This window comes from Chiloscyllium plagiosum, unplaced genomic scaffold (assembly GCF_037043375.1).
Source record: "Chiloscyllium plagiosum isolate Xiang-an unplaced genomic scaffold, Cpla_swu_hap1 HiC_scaffold_21, whole genome shotgun sequence".
In the NCBI taxonomy this organism is placed as follows: Eukaryota; Metazoa; Chordata; class Chondrichthyes; order Orectolobiformes; family Hemiscylliidae; genus Chiloscyllium; species Chiloscyllium plagiosum.
In genome coordinates, this window is record NW_028270159.1 from 267,944 (window position 1) to 286,941 (window position 18,998).

General features: G+C 50.4%; 1 protein-coding gene across 1 annotated transcript in view; it reads right to left on the bottom strand.

Annotated features, from left to right (window-relative positions):
* The window catches only part of LOC148146078 (coxsackievirus and adenovirus receptor homolog), a 148,876-nt gene extending 134,681 nt beyond the window's left edge, over positions 1 to 14,195 (bottom strand). Inside the window, exon 1 of the mRNA XM_087998673.1 lies at positions 13,890 to 14,195. Within this exon, the coding sequence (XP_087854799.1) occupies positions 13,890 to 13,989 (100 nt within the window). The 5' untranslated portion in view covers positions 13,990 to 14,195. The remainder of the gene's footprint in view (positions 1 to 13,889) is intronic.
* Between the last annotated feature and the right edge of the window lie 4,803 nt (positions 14,196 to 18,998).

Genomic DNA, 18,998 nt, shown 5'->3' on the forward strand with positions numbered 1-18,998 from the left:
AACCCGCACATCCCTGAACACTATGGGTAATTTAGCATGGCCAATCCACCCTAACCTACACATCCCTGAACACTATGGGTAATTTAGAATGGTCAATCCACCCTAACCTACACATCCCTGAACACTATGGGGTAATTTAGCATGGCCAATCCACCCTAACCTACACATCCCTGAACACTATGAGGTAATTTAGCATGGCCAATCCACCCTCACCTACACATCCCTGAGCACTATGGGTAATTTAGCATGGCCAATCCACCCTAACCTGCACATCCCTGAACACTATGGGTAATTTAGCACGGCCAATCCACCCTAACGTGCTCATCCCTGAACACTATGGGGTAATTTAGCATGGCCAATCCACCCTAACCTACACATCCCTGAACACTATGGGTAATTTAGCATGGCCAATCCACCCTAACCCACACATCCCTGAACACTATGGGGTAATTTAGCATGGCCAATCCACCCTAACCTGCACATCCCTGAACACTATGGGGTAATTTAGCACGGCCAATCCACCCTAACCTATACATCCCTGAACACTATGGGGTAATTTAGCATGGCCAATCCACCCTAACCTACACATCCCTGAACACTATGGGGTACTTTAGCATGGCCAATCCACCCTAACCTACACACCCCTGAACACTATGGGGTAATTTAGCATGGCCAATCCACCCTAACCTACACATCCCTGAACACTATGGGGTAATTTAGCATGGCCAATCCACCCTAACCTACACACCCCTGAACACTATGGGGTAATTTAGCATGGCCAATCCACCCTAACCTACACATCCCTGAACACTATGGGTAATTTAGCATGGCCAATCCACCCTAACCTACACATCCCTGAACACTATGGGGTAATTTAGCATGGCCAATCCACCCTAACCTACACACCCCTGAACACTATGGGGTAATTTAGCATGGCCAATCCACCCTCACCTGCACATCCCTGAACACTATGGGGTAATTTAGCATGGCCAATCCACCCTAACCTACACACCCCTGAACACTATGGGGTAATTTAGCATGGCCAATCCACCCTAACCTACACATCCCTGAACACTATGGGGTAATTTAGCATGGCCAATCCACCCTAACCTACACATCCCTGAACACTATGGGGTAATTTAGCATGGCCAATCCACCCTAACCTACACATCCCTGAACACTATGGGGTAATTTAGCATGGCCAATCCACCCTAACCTACACACCCCTGAACACTATGGGTAATTTAGCATGGCCAATCCACCCTAACCTGCACATCCCTGAACACTATGGGTAATTGAGCATGGCCAATCCACCCTAACCTGCACATCCCTGAGCACTATGGGGTAATTTAGCATGGCCAATCCACCCTAACCTGCACATCCCTGAGCACTATGGGGTAATTTAGCATGGCCAATCCACCCTAACCCACACATCCCTGAACACTATGGGGTAATTTAGCATGGCCAATCCACCCTCACCTACACATCCCTGAGCACTATGGGTAATTTAGCATGGCCAATCCACCCTAACCTGCACATCCCTGAACACTATGGGTAATTTAGCACGGCCAATCCACCCTAACGTGCTCATCCCTGAACACTATGGGGTAATTTAGCATGGCCAATCCACCCTAACCTACACATCCCTGAACACTATGGGTAATTTAGCATGGCCAATCCACCCTAACCTACACATCCCTGAACACTATGGGTAATTTAGCATGGCCAATCCACCCTAACCTACACATCCCTGAGCACTATGGGGTAATTTAGCATGGCCAATCCACCCTAACCTACACATCCCTGAACACTATGGGTAATTTAGCATGGCCAATCCACCCTAACCTACACATCCCTGAACACTATGGGTAATTTACCGTGGCCAATCCACCCTAACCTACACATCCCTGAACACTATGGGGAAATTTAGCATGGCCAATCCACCCTAACCTACACATCCCTGAACACTATGGGGTAATTTAGCATGGCCAATCCACCCTAACCTACACATCCCTGAACACTATGGGGTAATTTAGCATGGCCAATCCACCCTAACCTACACATCCCTGAACACTATGGGGTAATTTAGCATGGCCAATCCACCCTAACCTACACATCCCTGAACACTATGGGGTAATTTAGCATGGCCAATCCACCCTAACCTGCACATCCCTGAACACTATGGGGTAATTTAGCATGGCCAATCCACCCTAACCTGCACATCCCTGAACACTATGGGGTAATTTAGCATGGCCAATCCACCCTAACCTACACATCCCTGAACACTATGGGTAATTTAGCATGGCCAATCCACCCTAACCTGCACATCCCTGAGCACTATGGGGTAATTTAGCATGGCCAATCCACCCTAACCTGCACATCCCTGAACACTATGGGTAATTTAGCATGGCCAATCCACCCTAACCTGCACATCCCTGAGCACTATGGGGTAATTTAGCATGGCCAATCCACCCTAACCTGCACATCCCTGAGCACTATGGGGTAATTTAGCATGGCCAATCCACCCTAACCCACACATCCCTGAACACTATGGGGTAATTTAGCATGGCCAATCCACCCTAACCTGCACATCCCTGAACACTATGGGGTAATTTAGCACGGCCAATCCACCCTAACCTATACATCCCTGAACACTATGGGGTAATTTAGCATGGCCAATCCACCCTAACCTACACATCCCTGAACACTATGGGGTACTTTAGCATGGCCAATCCACCCTAACCTACACACCCCTGAACACTATGGGGGAAATTTAGCATGGCCAATCCACCCTAACCTACACATCCCTGAACACTATGGGGTAATTTAGCATGGCCAATCCACCCTAACCTACACATCCCTGAACACTATGGGTAATTTAGCATGGCCAATCCACCCTAACCTACACATCCCTGAACACTATGGGGTAATTTAGCATGGCCAATCCACCCTAACCTACACATCCCTGAACACTATGGGTAATTTAGCATGGCCAATCCACCCTAACCTACACATCCCTGAACACTATGGGGTAATTTAGCATGGCCAATCCACCCTAACCTACACACCCCTGAACACTATGGAGTAATTTAGCATGGCCAATCCACCCTCACCTGCACATCCCTGAACACTATGGGGTAATTTAGCATGGCCAATCCACCCTAACCTACACACCCCTGAACACTATGGGGTAATTTAGCATGGCCAATCCACCCTAACCTACACATCCCTGAACACTATGGGGTAATTTAGCATGGCCAATCCACCCTAACCTGCACATCCCTGAACACTATGGGTAATTTAGCATGGCCAATCCACCCTAACCTGCACATCCCTGAACACTATGGGGTAATTTAGCATGGCCAATCCACCCTAACCTACACATCCCTGAACACTATGGGGTAATTTAGCATGGCCAATCCACCCTAACCTACACATCCCTGAACACTATGGGGTAATTTAGCATGGCCAATCCACCCTAACCTACACATCCCTGAACACTATGGGGTAATTTAGCATGGCCAATCCACCCTAACCTACACACCCCTGAACACTATGGGTAATTTAGCATGGCCAATCCACCCTAACCTGCACATCCCTGAACACTATGGGTAATTTAGCATGGCCAATCCACCCTAACCTGCACATCCCTGAGCACTATGGGGTAATTTAGCATGGCCAATCCACCCTAACCTGCACATCCCTGAGCACTATGGGGTAATTTAGCATGGCCAATCCACCCTAACCCACACATCCCTGAACACTATGGGGTAATGTGGCATGGCCAATCCACCCTAACCTGCACATCCCTGAACACTATGGGGTAATTTAGCACGGCCAATCCACCCTAACCTATACATCCCTGAACACTATGGGGTAATTTAGCATGGCCAATCCACCCTAACCTACACATCCCTGAACACTATGGGGTACTTTAGCATGGCCAATCCACCCTAACCTACACACCCCTGAACACTATGGGGTAATTTAGCATGGCCAATCCACCCTAACCTACACATCCCTGAACACTATGGGGTAATTTAGCATGGCCAATCCACCCTAACCTACACACCCCTGAACACTATGGGGTAATTTAGCATGGCCAATCCACCCTAACCTACACATCCCTGAACACTATGGGTAATTTAGCATGGCCAATCCACCCTAACCTACACATCCCTGAACACTATGGGGTAATTTAGCATGGCCAATCCACCCTAACCTACACACCCCTGAACACTATGGGGTAATTTAGCATGGCCAATCCACCCTAACCTACACATCCCTGAACACTATGGGGTAATTTAGCATGGCCAATCCACCCTAACCTACACACCCCTGAACACTATGGGGTAATTTAGCATGGCCAATCCACCCTAACCTACACATCCCTGAACACTATGGGGTAATTTAGCATGGCCAATCCACCCTAACCTACACATCCCTGAACACTATGGGGTAATTTAGCATGGCCAATCCACCCTAACCTACACATCCCTGAACACTATGGGGTAATTTAGCATGGCCAATCCACCCTAACCTACACATCCCTGAACACTATGGGGTAATTTAGCATGGCCAATCCACCCTAACCTACACACCCCTGAACACTATGGGTAATTTAGCATGGCCAATCCACCCTAACCCACACATCCCTGAACACTATGGGGTAATTTAGCATGGCCAATCCACCCTAACCTACACATCCCTGAACACTATGGGGTAATTTAGCATGGCCAATCCACCCTAACCTGCACATCCCTGAACACTATGGGGTAATTTAGCATGGCCAATCCACCCTAACCCACACATCCCTGAACACTATGGGGTAATTTAGCATGGCCAATCCACCCTAACCTGCACATCCCTGAACACTATGGGGTAATTTAGCATGGCCAATCCACCCTAACCCACACATCCCTGAACACTATGGGTAATTTAGCATGGCCAATCCACCCTAACCCACACATCCCTGAACACTATGGGTAATTTAGCATGGCCAATCCACCCTAACCTGCACATCCCTGAACACTATGGGTAATTTAGCATGGCCAATCCACCCTAACCTACACATCCCTGAACACTATGGGGTAATTTAGCATGGCCAATCCACCCTAACCCACACATCCCTGAACACTATGGGTAATTTAGCATGGCCAATCCACCCTAACCTACACATCCCTGAACACTATGGGGTAATTTAGCATGGCCAATCCACCCTAACCCACACATCCCTGAACACTATGGGTAATTTAGCATGGCCAATCCACCCTAACCTACACATCCCTGAACACTATGGGGTAATTTAGCATGGCCAATCCACCCTAACCCACACATCCCTGAACACTATGGGTAATTTAGCATGGCCAATCCACCCTAACCTACACATCCCTGAACACTATGGGGTAATTTAGCATGGCCAATCCACCCTAACCCACACATCCCTGAACACTATGGGGTAATTTAGCATGGCCAATCCACCCTAACCCACACATCCCTGAACACTATGGGGTAATTTAGCATGGCCAATCCACCCTAACCTACACATCCCTGAACACTATGGGGTAATTTAGCATGGCCAATCCACCCTAACCCACACATCCCTGAACACTATGGGTAATTTAGCATGGCCAATCCACCCTAACCCACACATCCCTGAACACTATGGGTAATTTAGCATGGCCAATCCACCCTAACCCACACATCCCTGAACACTATGGGGTAATTTAGCATGGCCAATCCACCCTAACCTACACATCCCTGAACACTATGGGTAATTTAGCATGGCCAATCCACCCTCACCTACACATCCCTGAACACTATGGGGTAATTTAGCATGGCCAATCCACCCTCACCTACACATCCATGAACACTATGGGGTAATTTAGCATGGCCAATCCACCCTAACCTACACATCCATGAACACTATGGGTAATTTAGCATGGCCAATCCACCCTAACCTACACATCCCTGAACACTATGGGGTAATTTAGCATGGCCAATCCACCCTAACCTACACATCCATGAACACTATGGGTAATTTAGCATGGCCAATCCACCCTAACCTACACATCCCTGAACACTATGGGGTAATTTAGCATGGCCAATCCACCCTAACCTGCACATCCCTGAACACTATGGGTAATTTAGCATGGCCAATCCACCCTAACCTACACATCCCTGAACACTATGGGGTAATTTACCATGGCCAATCCACCCTAACCTACACATCCCTGAACACTATGGGGTAATTTACCATGGCCAATCCACCCTAACCTACACATCCCTGAACACTATGGGGTAATTTAGCATGGCCAATCCACCCTAACCTGCACATCCCTGAACACTATGGGGTAATTTAGCATGGCCAATCCACCCTAAGCTACACATCCCTGAACACTATGGGGTAATTTAGCATGGCCAATCCACCCTAACCTACACATCCCTGAACACTATGGGGTAATTTAGCATGGCCAATCCACCCTAACCTACACATCCCTGAACACTATGGGGTAATTTAGCATGGCCAATCCACCCTAACCTACACACCCCTGAACACTATGGGTAATTTAGCATGGCCAATCCACCCTAACCTGCACATCCCTGAACACTATGGGTAATTTAGCATGGCCAATCCACCCTAACCTGCACATCCCTGAGCACTATGGGGTAATTTAGCATGGCCAATCCACCCTAACCTGCACATCCCTGAGCACTATGGGGTAATTTAGCATGGCCAATCCACCCTAACCCACACATCCCTGAACACTATGGGGTAATTTAGCATGGCCAATCCACCCTAACCTGCACATCCCTGAACACTATGGGGTAATTTAGCACGGCCAATCCACCCTAACCTATACATCCCTGAACACTATGGGGTAATTTAGCATGGCCAATCCACCCTAACCTGCACATCCCTGAGCACTATGGGGTAATTTAGCATGGCCAATCCACCCTAACCCACACATCCCTGAACACTATGGGGTAATTTAGCATGGCCAATCCACCCTAACCTGCACATCCCTGAACACTATGGGGTAATTTAGCACGGCCAATCCACCCTAACCTATACATCCCTGAACACTATGGGGTAATTTAGCATGGCCAATCCACCCTAACCTACACATCCCTGAGCACTATGGGTAATTTAGCACGGCCAATCCACCCTAACCTGCACATCCCTGAGCACTATGGGTAATTTAGCACGGCCAATCCACCCTAACCTACACATCCCTGAACACTATGGGGTAATTTAGCATGGCCAATCCACCCTAACCCGCACATCCCTGAACACTATGGGTAATTTAGCATGGCCAATCCACCCTAACCTACACATCCCTGAACACTATGGGTAATTTAGAATGGTCAATCCACCCTAACCTACACATCCCTGAACACTATGGGGTAATTTAGCATGGCCAATCCACCCTAACCTACACATCCCTGAACACTATGAGGTAATTTAGCATGGCCAATCCACCCTCACCTACACATCCCTGAGCACTATGGGTAATTTAGCATGGCCAATCCACCCTAACCTGCACATCCCTGAACACTATGGGTAATTTAGCACGGCCAATCCACCCTAACGTGCTCATCCCTGAACACTATGGGGTAATTTAGCATGGCCAATCCACCCTAACCTACACATCCCTGAACACTATGGGTAATTTAGCATGGCCAATCCACCCTAACCCACACATCCCTGAACACTATGGGGTAATTTAGCATGGCCAATCCACCCTAACCTGCACATCCCTGAACACTATGGGGTAATTTAGCACGGCCAATCCACCCTAACCTATACATCCCTGAACACTATGGGGTAATTTAGCATGGCCAATCCACCCTAACCTACACATCCCTGAACACTATGGGGTACTTTAGCATGGCCAATCCACCCTAACCTACACACCCCTGAACACTATGGGGTAATTTAGCATGGCCAATCCACCCTAACCTACACATCCCTGAACACTATGGGGTAATTTAGCATGGCCAATCCACCCTAACCTACACACCCCTGAACACTATGGGGTAATTTAGCATGGCCAATCCACCCTAACCTACACATCCCTGAACACTATGGGTAATTTAGCATGGCCAATCCACCCTAACCTACACATCCCTGAACACTATGGGGTAATTTAGCATGGCCAATCCACCCTAACCTACACACCCCTGAACACTATGGGGTAATTTAGCATGGCCAATCCACCCTCACCTGCACATCCCTGAACACTATGGGGTAATTTAGCATGGCCAATCCACCCTAACCTACACACCCCTGAACACTATGGGGTAATTTAGCATGGCCAATCCACCCTAACCTACACATCCCTGAACACTATGGGGTAATTTAGCATGGCCAATCCACCCTAACCTACACATCCCTGAACACTATGGGGTAATTTAGCATGGCCAATCCACCCTAACCTACACATCCCTGAACACTATGGGGTAATTTAGCATGGCCAATCCACCCTAACCTACACACCCCTGAACACTATGGGTAATTTAGCATGGCCAATCCACCCTAACCTGCACATCCCTGAACACTATGGGTAATTTAGCATGGCCAATCCACCCTAACCTGCACATCCCTGAGCACTATGGGGTAATTTAGCATGGCCAATCCACCCTAACCTGCACATCCCTGAGCACTATGGGGTAATTTAGCATGGCCAATCCACCCTAACCCACACATCCCTGAACACTATGGGGTAATTTAGCATGGCCAATCCACCCTCACCTACACATCCCTGAGCACTATGGGTAATTTAGCATGGCCAATCCACCCTAACCTGCACATCCCTGAACACTATGGGTAATTTAGCACGGCCAATCCACCCTAACGTGCTCATCCCTGAACACTATGGGGTAATTTAGCATGGCCAATCCACCCTAACCTACACATCCCTGAACACTATGGGTAATTTAGCATGGCCAATCCACCCTAACCTACACATCCCTGAACACTATGGGTAATTTAGCATGGCCAATCCACCCTAACCTACACATCCCTGAGCACTATGGGGTAATTTAGCATGGCCAATCCACCCTAACCTACACATCCCTGAACACTATGGGTAATTTAGCATGGCCAATCCACCCTAACCTACACATCCCTGAACACTATGGGTAATTTACCGTGGCCAATCCACCCTAACCTACACATCCCTGAACACTATGGGGAAATTTAGCATGGCCAATCCACCCTAACCTACACATCCCTGAACACTATGGGGTAATTTAGCATGGCCAATCCACCCTAACCTACACATCCCTGAACACTATGGGGTAATTTAGCATGGCCAATCCACCCTAACCTACACATCCCTGAACACTATGGGGTAATTTAGCATGGCCAATCCACCCTAACCTACACATCCCTGAACACTATGGGGTAATTTAGCATGGCCAATCCACCCTAACCTGCACATCCCTGAACACTATGGGGTAATTTAGCATGGCCAATCCACCCTAACCTGCACATCCCTGAACACTATGGGGTAATTTAGCATGGCCAATCCACCCTAACCTACACATCCCTGAACACTATGGGTAATTTAGCATGGCCAATCCACCCTAACCTGCACATCCCTGAGCACTATGGGGTAATTTAGCATGGCCAATCCACCCTAACCTGCACATCCCTGAACACTATGGGTAATTTAGCATGGCCAATCCACCCTAACCTGCACATCCCTGAGCACTATGGGGTAATTTAGCATGGCCAATCCACCCTAACCCACACATCCCTGAACACTATGGGGTAATTTAGCATGGCCAATCCACCCTAACCTGCACATCCCTGAACACTATGGGGTAATTTAGCACGGCCAATCCACCCTAACCTATACATCCCTGAACACTATGGGGTAATTTAGCATGGCCAATCCACCCTAACCTACACATCCCTGAACACTATGGGGTACTTTAGCATGGCCAATCCACCCTAACCTACACACCCCTGAACACTATGGGGGAAATTTAGCATGGCCAATCCACCCTAACCTACACATCCCTGAACACTATGGGGTAATTTAGCATGGCCAATCCACCCTAACCTACACATCCCTGAACACTATGGGTAATTTAGCATGGCCAATCCACCCTAACCTACACATCCCTGAACACTATGGGGTAATTTAGCATGGCCAATCCACCCTAACCTACACATCCCTGAACACTATGGGTAATTTAGCATGGCCAATCCACCCTAACCTACACATCCCTGAACACTATGGGGTAATTTAGCATGGCCAATCCACCCTAACCTACACACCCCTGAACACTATGGAGTAATTTAGCATGGCCAATCCACCCTCACCTGCACATCCCTGAACACTATGGGGTAATTTAGCATGGCCAATCCACCCTAACCTACACACCCCTGAACACTATGGGGTAATTTAGCATGGCCAATCCACCCTAACCTACACATCCCTGAACACTATGGGGTAATTTAGCATGGCCAATCCACCCTAACCTGCACATCCCTGAACACTATGGGTAATTTAGCATGGCCAATCCACCCTAACCTGCACATCCCTGAACACTATGGGGTAATTTAGCATGGCCAATCCACCCTAACCTACACATCCCTGAACACTATGGGGTAATTTAGCATGGCCAATCCACCCTAACCTACACATCCCTGAACACTATGGGGTAATTTAGCATGGCCAATCCACCCTAACCTACACATCCCTGAACACTATGGGGTAATTTAGCATGGCCAATCCACCCTAACCTACACACCCCTGAACACTATGGGTAATTTAGCATGGCCAATCCACCCTAACCTGCACATCCCTGAACACTATGGGTAATTTAGCATGGCCAATCCACCCTAACCTGCACATCCCTGAGCACTATGGGGTAATTTAGCATGGCCAATCCACCCTAACCTGCACATCCCTGAGCACTATGGGGTAATTTAGCATGGCCAATCCACCCTAACCCACACATCCCTGAACACTATGGGGTAATGTGGCATGGCCAATCCACCCTAACCTGCACATCCCTGAACACTATGGGGTAATTTAGCACGGCCAATCCACCCTAACCTATACATCCCTGAACACTATGGGGTAATTTAGCATGGCCAATCCACCCTAACCTACACATCCCTGAACACTATGGGGTACTTTAGCATGGCCAATCCACCCTAACCTACACACCCCTGAACACTATGGGGTAATTTAGCATGGCCAATCCACCCTAACCTACACATCCCTGAACACTATGGGGTAATTTAGCATGGCCAATCCACCCTAACCTACACACCCCTGAACACTATGGGGTAATTTAGCATGGCCAATCCACCCTAACCTACACATCCCTGAACACTATGGGTAATTTAGCATGGCCAATCCACCCTAACCTACACATCCCTGAACACTATGGGGTAATTTAGCATGGCCAATCCACCCTAACCTACACACCCCTGAACACTATGGGGTAATTTAGCATGGCCAATCCACCCTAACCTACACATCCCTGAACACTATGGGGTAATTTAGCATGGCCAATCCACCCTAACCTACACACCCCTGAACACTATGGGGTAATTTAGCATGGCCAATCCACCCTAACCTACACATCCCTGAACACTATGGGGTAATTTAGCATGGCCAATCCACCCTAACCTACACATCCCTGAACACTATGGGGTAATTTAGCATGGCCAATCCACCCTAACCTACACATCCCTGAACACTATGGGGTAATTTAGCATGGCCAATCCACCCTAACCTACACATCCCTGAACACTATGGGGTAATTTAGCATGGCCAATCCACCCTAACCTACACACCCCTGAACACTATGGGTAATTTAGCATGGCCAATCCACCCTAACCCACACATCCCTGAACACTATGGGGTAATTTAGCATGGCCAATCCACCCTAACCTACACATCCCTGAACACTATGGGGTAATTTAGCATGGCCAATCCACCCTAACCTGCACATCCCTGAACACTATGGGGTAATTTAGCATGGCCAATCCACCCTAACCCACACATCCCTGAACACTATGGGGTAATTTAGCATGGCCAATCCACCCTAACCTGCACATCCCTGAACACTATGGGGTAATTTAGCATGGCCAATCCACCCTAACCCACACATCCCTGAACACTATGGGTAATTTAGCATGGCCAATCCACCCTAACCCACACATCCCTGAACACTATGGGTAATTTAGCATGGCCAATCCACCCTAACCTGCACATCCCTGAACACTATGGGTAATTTAGCATGGCCAATCCACCCTAACCTACACATCCCTGAACACTATGGGGTAATTTAGCATGGCCAATCCACCCTAACCCACACATCCCTGAACACTATGGGTAATTTAGCATGGCCAATCCACCCTAACCTACACATCCCTGAACACTATGGGGTAATTTAGCATGGCCAATCCACCCTAACCCACACATCCCTGAACACTATGGGTAATTTAGCATGGCCAATCCACCCTAACCTACACATCCCTGAACACTATGGGGTAATTTAGCATGGCCAATCCACCCTAACCCACACATCCCTGAACACTATGGGTAATTTAGCATGGCCAATCCACCCTAACCTACACATCCCTGAACACTATGGGGTAATTTAGCATGGCCAATCCACCCTAACCCACACATCCCTGAACACTATGGGGTAATTTAGCATGGCCAATCCACCCTAACCCACACATCCCTGAACACTATGGGGTAATTTAGCATGGCCAATCCACCCTAACCTACACATCCCTGAACACTATGGGGTAATTTAGCATGGCCAATCCACCCTAACCCACACATCCCTGAACACTATGGGTAATTTAGCATGGCCAATCCACCCTAACCCACACATCCCTGAACACTATGGGTAATTTAGCATGGCCAATCCACCCTAACCCACACATCCCTGAACACTATGGGGTAATTTAGCATGGCCAATCCACCCTAACCTACACATCCCTGAACACTATGGGTAATTTAGCATGGCCAATCCACCCTCACCTACACATCCCTGAACACTATGGGGTAATTTAGCATGGCCAATCCACCCTAACCTACACATCCATGAACACTATGGGGTAATTTAGCATGGCCAATCCACCCTAACCTACACATCCATGAACACTATGGGTAATTTAGCATGGCCAATCCACCCTAACCTACACATCCCTGAACACTATGGGGTAATTTAGCATGGCCAATCCACCCTAACCTACACATCCATGAACACTATGGGTAATTTAGCATGGCCAATCCACCCTAACCTACACATCCCTGAACACTATGGGGTAATTTAGCATGGCCAATCCACCCTAACCTGCACATCCCTGAACACTATGGGTAATTTAGCATGGCCAATCCACCCTAACCTACACATCCCTGAACACTATGGGGTAATTTACCATGGCCAATCCACCCTAACCTACACATCCCTGAACACTATGGGGTAATTTACCATGGCCAATCCACCCTAACCTACACATCCATGAACACTATGGGGTAATTTAGCATGGCCAATCCACCCTAACCTGCACATCCCTGAACACTATGGGGTAATTTATCATGGCCAATCCACCCTAACCTACACATCTTTGGACTGTGGGAACAAAAAAGTGCAGACACAGTGGGGAGAACGTGCAATATCCACCCAGTCTCCTGAGGGTGGAATCGATCCTCAGTCCGTGGCGCCGTGAGGCAGCAGAGCCAACATCAATGACGCCTTCAGGAACGCCTGGGAGCAATATGCGCCAGGAGCAGAGAGTCGGGACGAGTTCCGTCGGGGATGACGTTCGGCAGGGAGCAGATGGGTCACTTTCCGGGCTGAAAGGAAGTGCGATCCCGCGAATGTCCGAGACGGTGACTGACCTGCGATCGTCCAGCCGAGATAGACCAAGGTGTGTGCGACGGCGAGGTGGCATCCCGAGAGACTGGCACTCTGCGCTGGGCGCTTCGCGAGGCCAGGCATGCTCCGGTAGCCGCTGGCAGTCCCCACTCAGTGGGGCAGAGCCGGGAGAGCTGTGAGGGTCTTGTCGAGGGACTGGGGGGGAAGTCAGGTGGATGCTCCCTGTCTCTGGCCTGGCGTTGGCACCCAGTCGCTGGGGGAGTACTGAAGGGAGAGCAGTGATTCCGGGGAAGGAGCGGGGAAGGGGTTCGGCACGCACTGACACACATACTGGCGCGGGAATGTGCTTTTGACAGGGCGGCCGACCGTCAGTGGCAGAACAGGACGGTCTGCAATCCAGAGTGGGATGCCCCAGGGCAGGGAGAGAGAGAGGGCAGGGCAGGATCGGTGACGTGAAACAGGGGACAGTCACGCCTCGTCAGATCAGGAGCTCAGCCTCAACCCTGCCCAAACGTCACCTTCCAAACATGAGAACCCTGCTCCCTTTAATATCCCACCCAGTCTAACCCCACTCTCCCCCCTCCCTTTAATACCCCACCCAGTCTAACCCCACTCTCCCCCCTCCCTTTAATATCCCACCCAGTCTAATCCCACTCGCCCCCTCACTCCCCACTCCCTTTAATATCCCACCCAGTCTAACCCCACTCTCCCCCTCACTCCCGCTCCCTTCAATATCCCACCCAGTCTAATCCCACTCGCCCCCTCACTCCCCACTCCCTTTAATATCCCACCCAGTCTAATCCCACTCTCCCCTCTCACTCCCCGCTCTCTTTACTATCCCACCCAGTCTAATCCCACTCTCCCCCCTCACTCCCCGCTCACTTTAATATCCCACCCAGTCTAATCCCACTCTCCCCCCTCACTCCCGCTCCCTTCAATATCCCACCCAGTCTAATCCCACTCGCCCCCTCACTTCCCCTCCCTTTAATATCCCACCCAGTCTAATCCCCCTCTCCCCCCTCACTCCCTACTCCCTTTAATATCCCACCCAGTCTAATCCCACTCTCCCCCTCACTCCCCGCTCCCTTTAATATCCTACTCAGTCTAATCCCACTCTCCCCCCTCACTCCCCACTCCCTTTAATATCCCACCCAGTCTAATCCCCCTCTCCCCGCTCACTCCCTACTCCCTTTAATATCCCACCCAGTCTAATCCCACTCTCCCCCTCACTCCCCGCTCCCTTTAATATCCCACTCAGTCTAATCCCACTCTCCCCCTCACTCCCCGCTCCCTTTAATATCCCACTCAGTCTAATCCCACTCTCCCCCCTCACTCCCTACTCCCTTTAATATCCCACCCAGTCTAATCCCACTCTCCCCCCTCACTCCCCGCTCCCTTTAATATCCCACCCAGTCTAATCCCACTTACCCCTCACTCCCCACTCCCTTTAATATCCCACCCAGTGTAATCCCCCTCTCCCCCCTCACTCCCCACTCCCTTTAATATCCCACTCAGTCTAATCCCACTCTCACCCCTCACTCCCTACTCCCTTTAATATCCCACACAGTCTAATCCCACTCTCCCCACTCACTCCCCGCTCCCTTTAATATCCCAGCCAGTCTAATCCCACTCACCCCTCACTCCCCACTCCCTTTAATATCCCACCCAGTCTAATCCCACTCTCCCCCTCACTCCTCGCTCCCTTTAATATCCCACCCAGTCTAATCCCACTCTCCCCCCTCACTCCCCGCTCCCTTTAATATCCCACCCAGTGTAATCCACCTCTCCCCCCTCACTCCCCACTCCCTTTAATATCCCACTCAGTCTAATCCCACTCTCCCCCCTCACTCCCTACTCCCTTTAATATCCCACCCAGTCTAATCCCACTCTCCCCCCTCATTCCTCGCTCCCTTTAATATCCCACCCAGTCTAATCCCACTCACCCCTCACTCCCCACTCCCTTTAATATCCCACCCAGTCTAATCCCACTCTCCCCCTCACTCCTGGCTCCCTTTAATATCCCACCCAGTCTAATCCCAATCTCCCCCCTCACTCCCCGCTCCCTTGAAGATCCCACCCAGTCTAATCCCACTCTCCCCCTCACTCCCGGCTCCCTTTAATATCCCACCCAGTCTAATCCCACTCTCCCCCCTCACTCCCTTTAATATCCCACGCAGTCTAATCCCACTCTCCCCCCTCACTCCCTACTCCCTTTAATATCCCACCCAGTCTAATCCCACTCTCCCCCCTCACTCCGCGCTCCCTTTAATATCCCACCCAGTCTAATCCCACTCTCCCCCCTCACTCCCCACTCCCTTTAATATCCCACCCTGTCTAATCCCACTCTCCCCCCTCACTCCGCGCACCCTTTAATATCCCACCAGGTCTAATCCCCCTCACTCCCACTCCCTTTAATATCCCACCCAGTCTAATCCCACTCTCCCCCTCACTCCCGGCTCCCTTTAATATCCCACCCAGTCTAATCCCACTCTTCCCCCTCACTCCCTTTAATATCCCACGCAGTCTAATCCCACTCTCCCCCCTCACTCCCTACTCCCTTTAATATCCCACCCAGTCTAATCCCACTCTCCCCCCTCATTCCGCGCTCCCTTTAATATCCCACCCAGTCTAATCCCACTCTCCCCCCTCACTCCGCGCACCCTTTAATATCCCACCAGGTCTAATCCCCCTCACTCCCACTCCCTTTAATATCCCACCCAGTCTAATCCCACTCTCCCCCTCACTCCCCGCATCCTTTAATATCCCACCCAGTCTAATCCCACTCTCACCCCTCACTCCCCACTCCCTTTAATATCCCACCCAGTCTAATCCCACTCTCCCCCCTAACTCCCTGCTCCCTTTAATATCCCACCCAGTCTAACCCCACTCTCCCCCTCACTCCCCACTCCCTTTAATATCCCACCCAGTCTAATCCCACTCTCCCCCCTCACTCCCTGCTCCCTTTAATATCCCACCCAGTCTAATCCCACTCTCCCCCCTCACTCCCCCCTCCCTTTAATATCCCACCCAGTCTAATCCCACTGTCCCCGCACACTCCCCACTCCCTTTAATACCCCACCCAGTCTAACCCCACTCTCCCCCTCACTCCCCACTCCCTTTAATATCCCACCCAGTCTAATCCCACTCTCCCCCCTCACTCCCCGCTCCCTTTAATATCCCACCCAGTCTAATCCCACTCTCCCCCCTCACTCCCTATAATATCCCACCCAGTCTAATCCCACTCTCCCCCCTCACTCCCCGCTCCCTTTAATATCCCACTCAGTCTAATCCCACTCTTCCCCCTCACTCCCTACTCCCTTTAATATCCCACCCAGTCTAATCCCACTCTCCCCCCTCACTCCCCGCTCCCTATAATATCCCATCCAGTCTAATCCCACTTACCCCTCACTCCCCACTCCCTTTAATATCCCACCCAGTGTAATCCCCCTCTCCCCCCTCACTCCCCACTCTCTTTAATATCCCACTCAGTCTAATCCCACTCTCCCCCTCACTCCCCGCTCCCTTTAATATCCCACTCAGTCTAATCCCACTCTCCCCCCTCACTCCCTACTCCCTTTAATATCCCACCCAGTCTAATCCCACTCTCCCCCCTCACTCCCCGCTCCCTTTAATATCCCACCCAGTCTAATCCCACTTACCCCTCACTCCCCACTCCCTTTAATATACCACCCAGTGTAATCCCCCTCTCCCCCCTCACTCCCCACTCCCTTTAATATCCCACTCAGTCTAATCCCACTCTCACCCCTCACTCCCTACTCCCTTTAATATCCCACCCAGTCTAATCCCACTCTCCCCCCTCACTCCCCACTCCCTTTAATATCCCACCCAGTCTAATCCCACTCTCCCCCTCACTCCTGGCTCCCTTTAATATCCCACCCAGTCTAATCCCACTCTCCCCCCTCACTCCCCGCTCCCTTTAATATCCCACCCAGTGTAATCCCCCTCTCCCCCCTCACTCCCCACTCCCTTTAATATCCCACTCAGTCTAATCCCACTCTCCCCCCTCACTCCCTACTCCCTTTAATATCCCACCCTGTCTAATCCCACTCTCCCCCCTCACCCCTCGCTCCCTTTAATATCCCACCCAGTCTAATCCCACTCTCCCCCTCACTCCCCACTCCCTTTAATATCTCACCCAGTCTAATCCCACTCTCCCCCCTCACTCCCCGCTCCCTTTAATATCCCACCCAGTCTAATCCCACTCTCCCCCTCACTCCCCGCTCCCTTTAATATCCCACCCAGTCTAATCCCACTCTCCCCCCTCACTCACTATAATATCCCACCCAGTCTAATCCCACTCTCCCCCCTCACTCCCTACTTCTTTTAATATCCCACCCAGTCTAATCCCACTCTCCCCCTCACTCCCCTCTCCCTTTAATATCCCACCCAGTCTAATCCCACTCTCCCCCCTCACTCCCCGCTCCCTTTAATATCCCACCCAGTCTAATCCCACTCTCCCCCCTCAGTCCGCGCACCCTTTAATATCCCACCCAGTCTAATCCCCCTCACTCACCACTCCCTTTAATATCCCACCCAGTGTAATCCCACTCTCCCCCTCACTCCCCGCATCCTTTAATATCCCACCCAGTCTAATCCCACTCCCCCCCTCACTCCCCACTCCCTTTAATATCCCACCCAGTCTAATCCCCCTCTCCCCCCTCACTCCCCGCTCCCTTTAATATCCCACCCAGTCTAATCCCACTCTCCCCCTCACTCCCCGCTCCCTTTAATATCCCACTCAGTCTAATCCCACTCTCCCCCCTCACTCCCCACTCCCTTTAATATCCCACCCAGTCTAATCCCACTCTCCCCCTCACTCCCCGCTCCCTTTAATATCCCACTCAGTCTAATCCCACTCTCCCCCCTCTCTTTAATATCCCACCCAGTCTAATCCCACTCTCCCCCCTCACTCCCCGCTCCCTTTAATATCCCATCCAGTCTAATCCCACTCTCCCCCCTCTCTTTAATATCACACCCAGTCTAATCCCACTCTCCCCCCTCACTCCCCGCTCCCTTTAATATCCCATCCAGTCTAATCCCACTTACCCCTCACTCCCCACTCCCTTTAATATCCCACCCAGTCTAATCCCACTCGCCCCCTCACTCCCCCC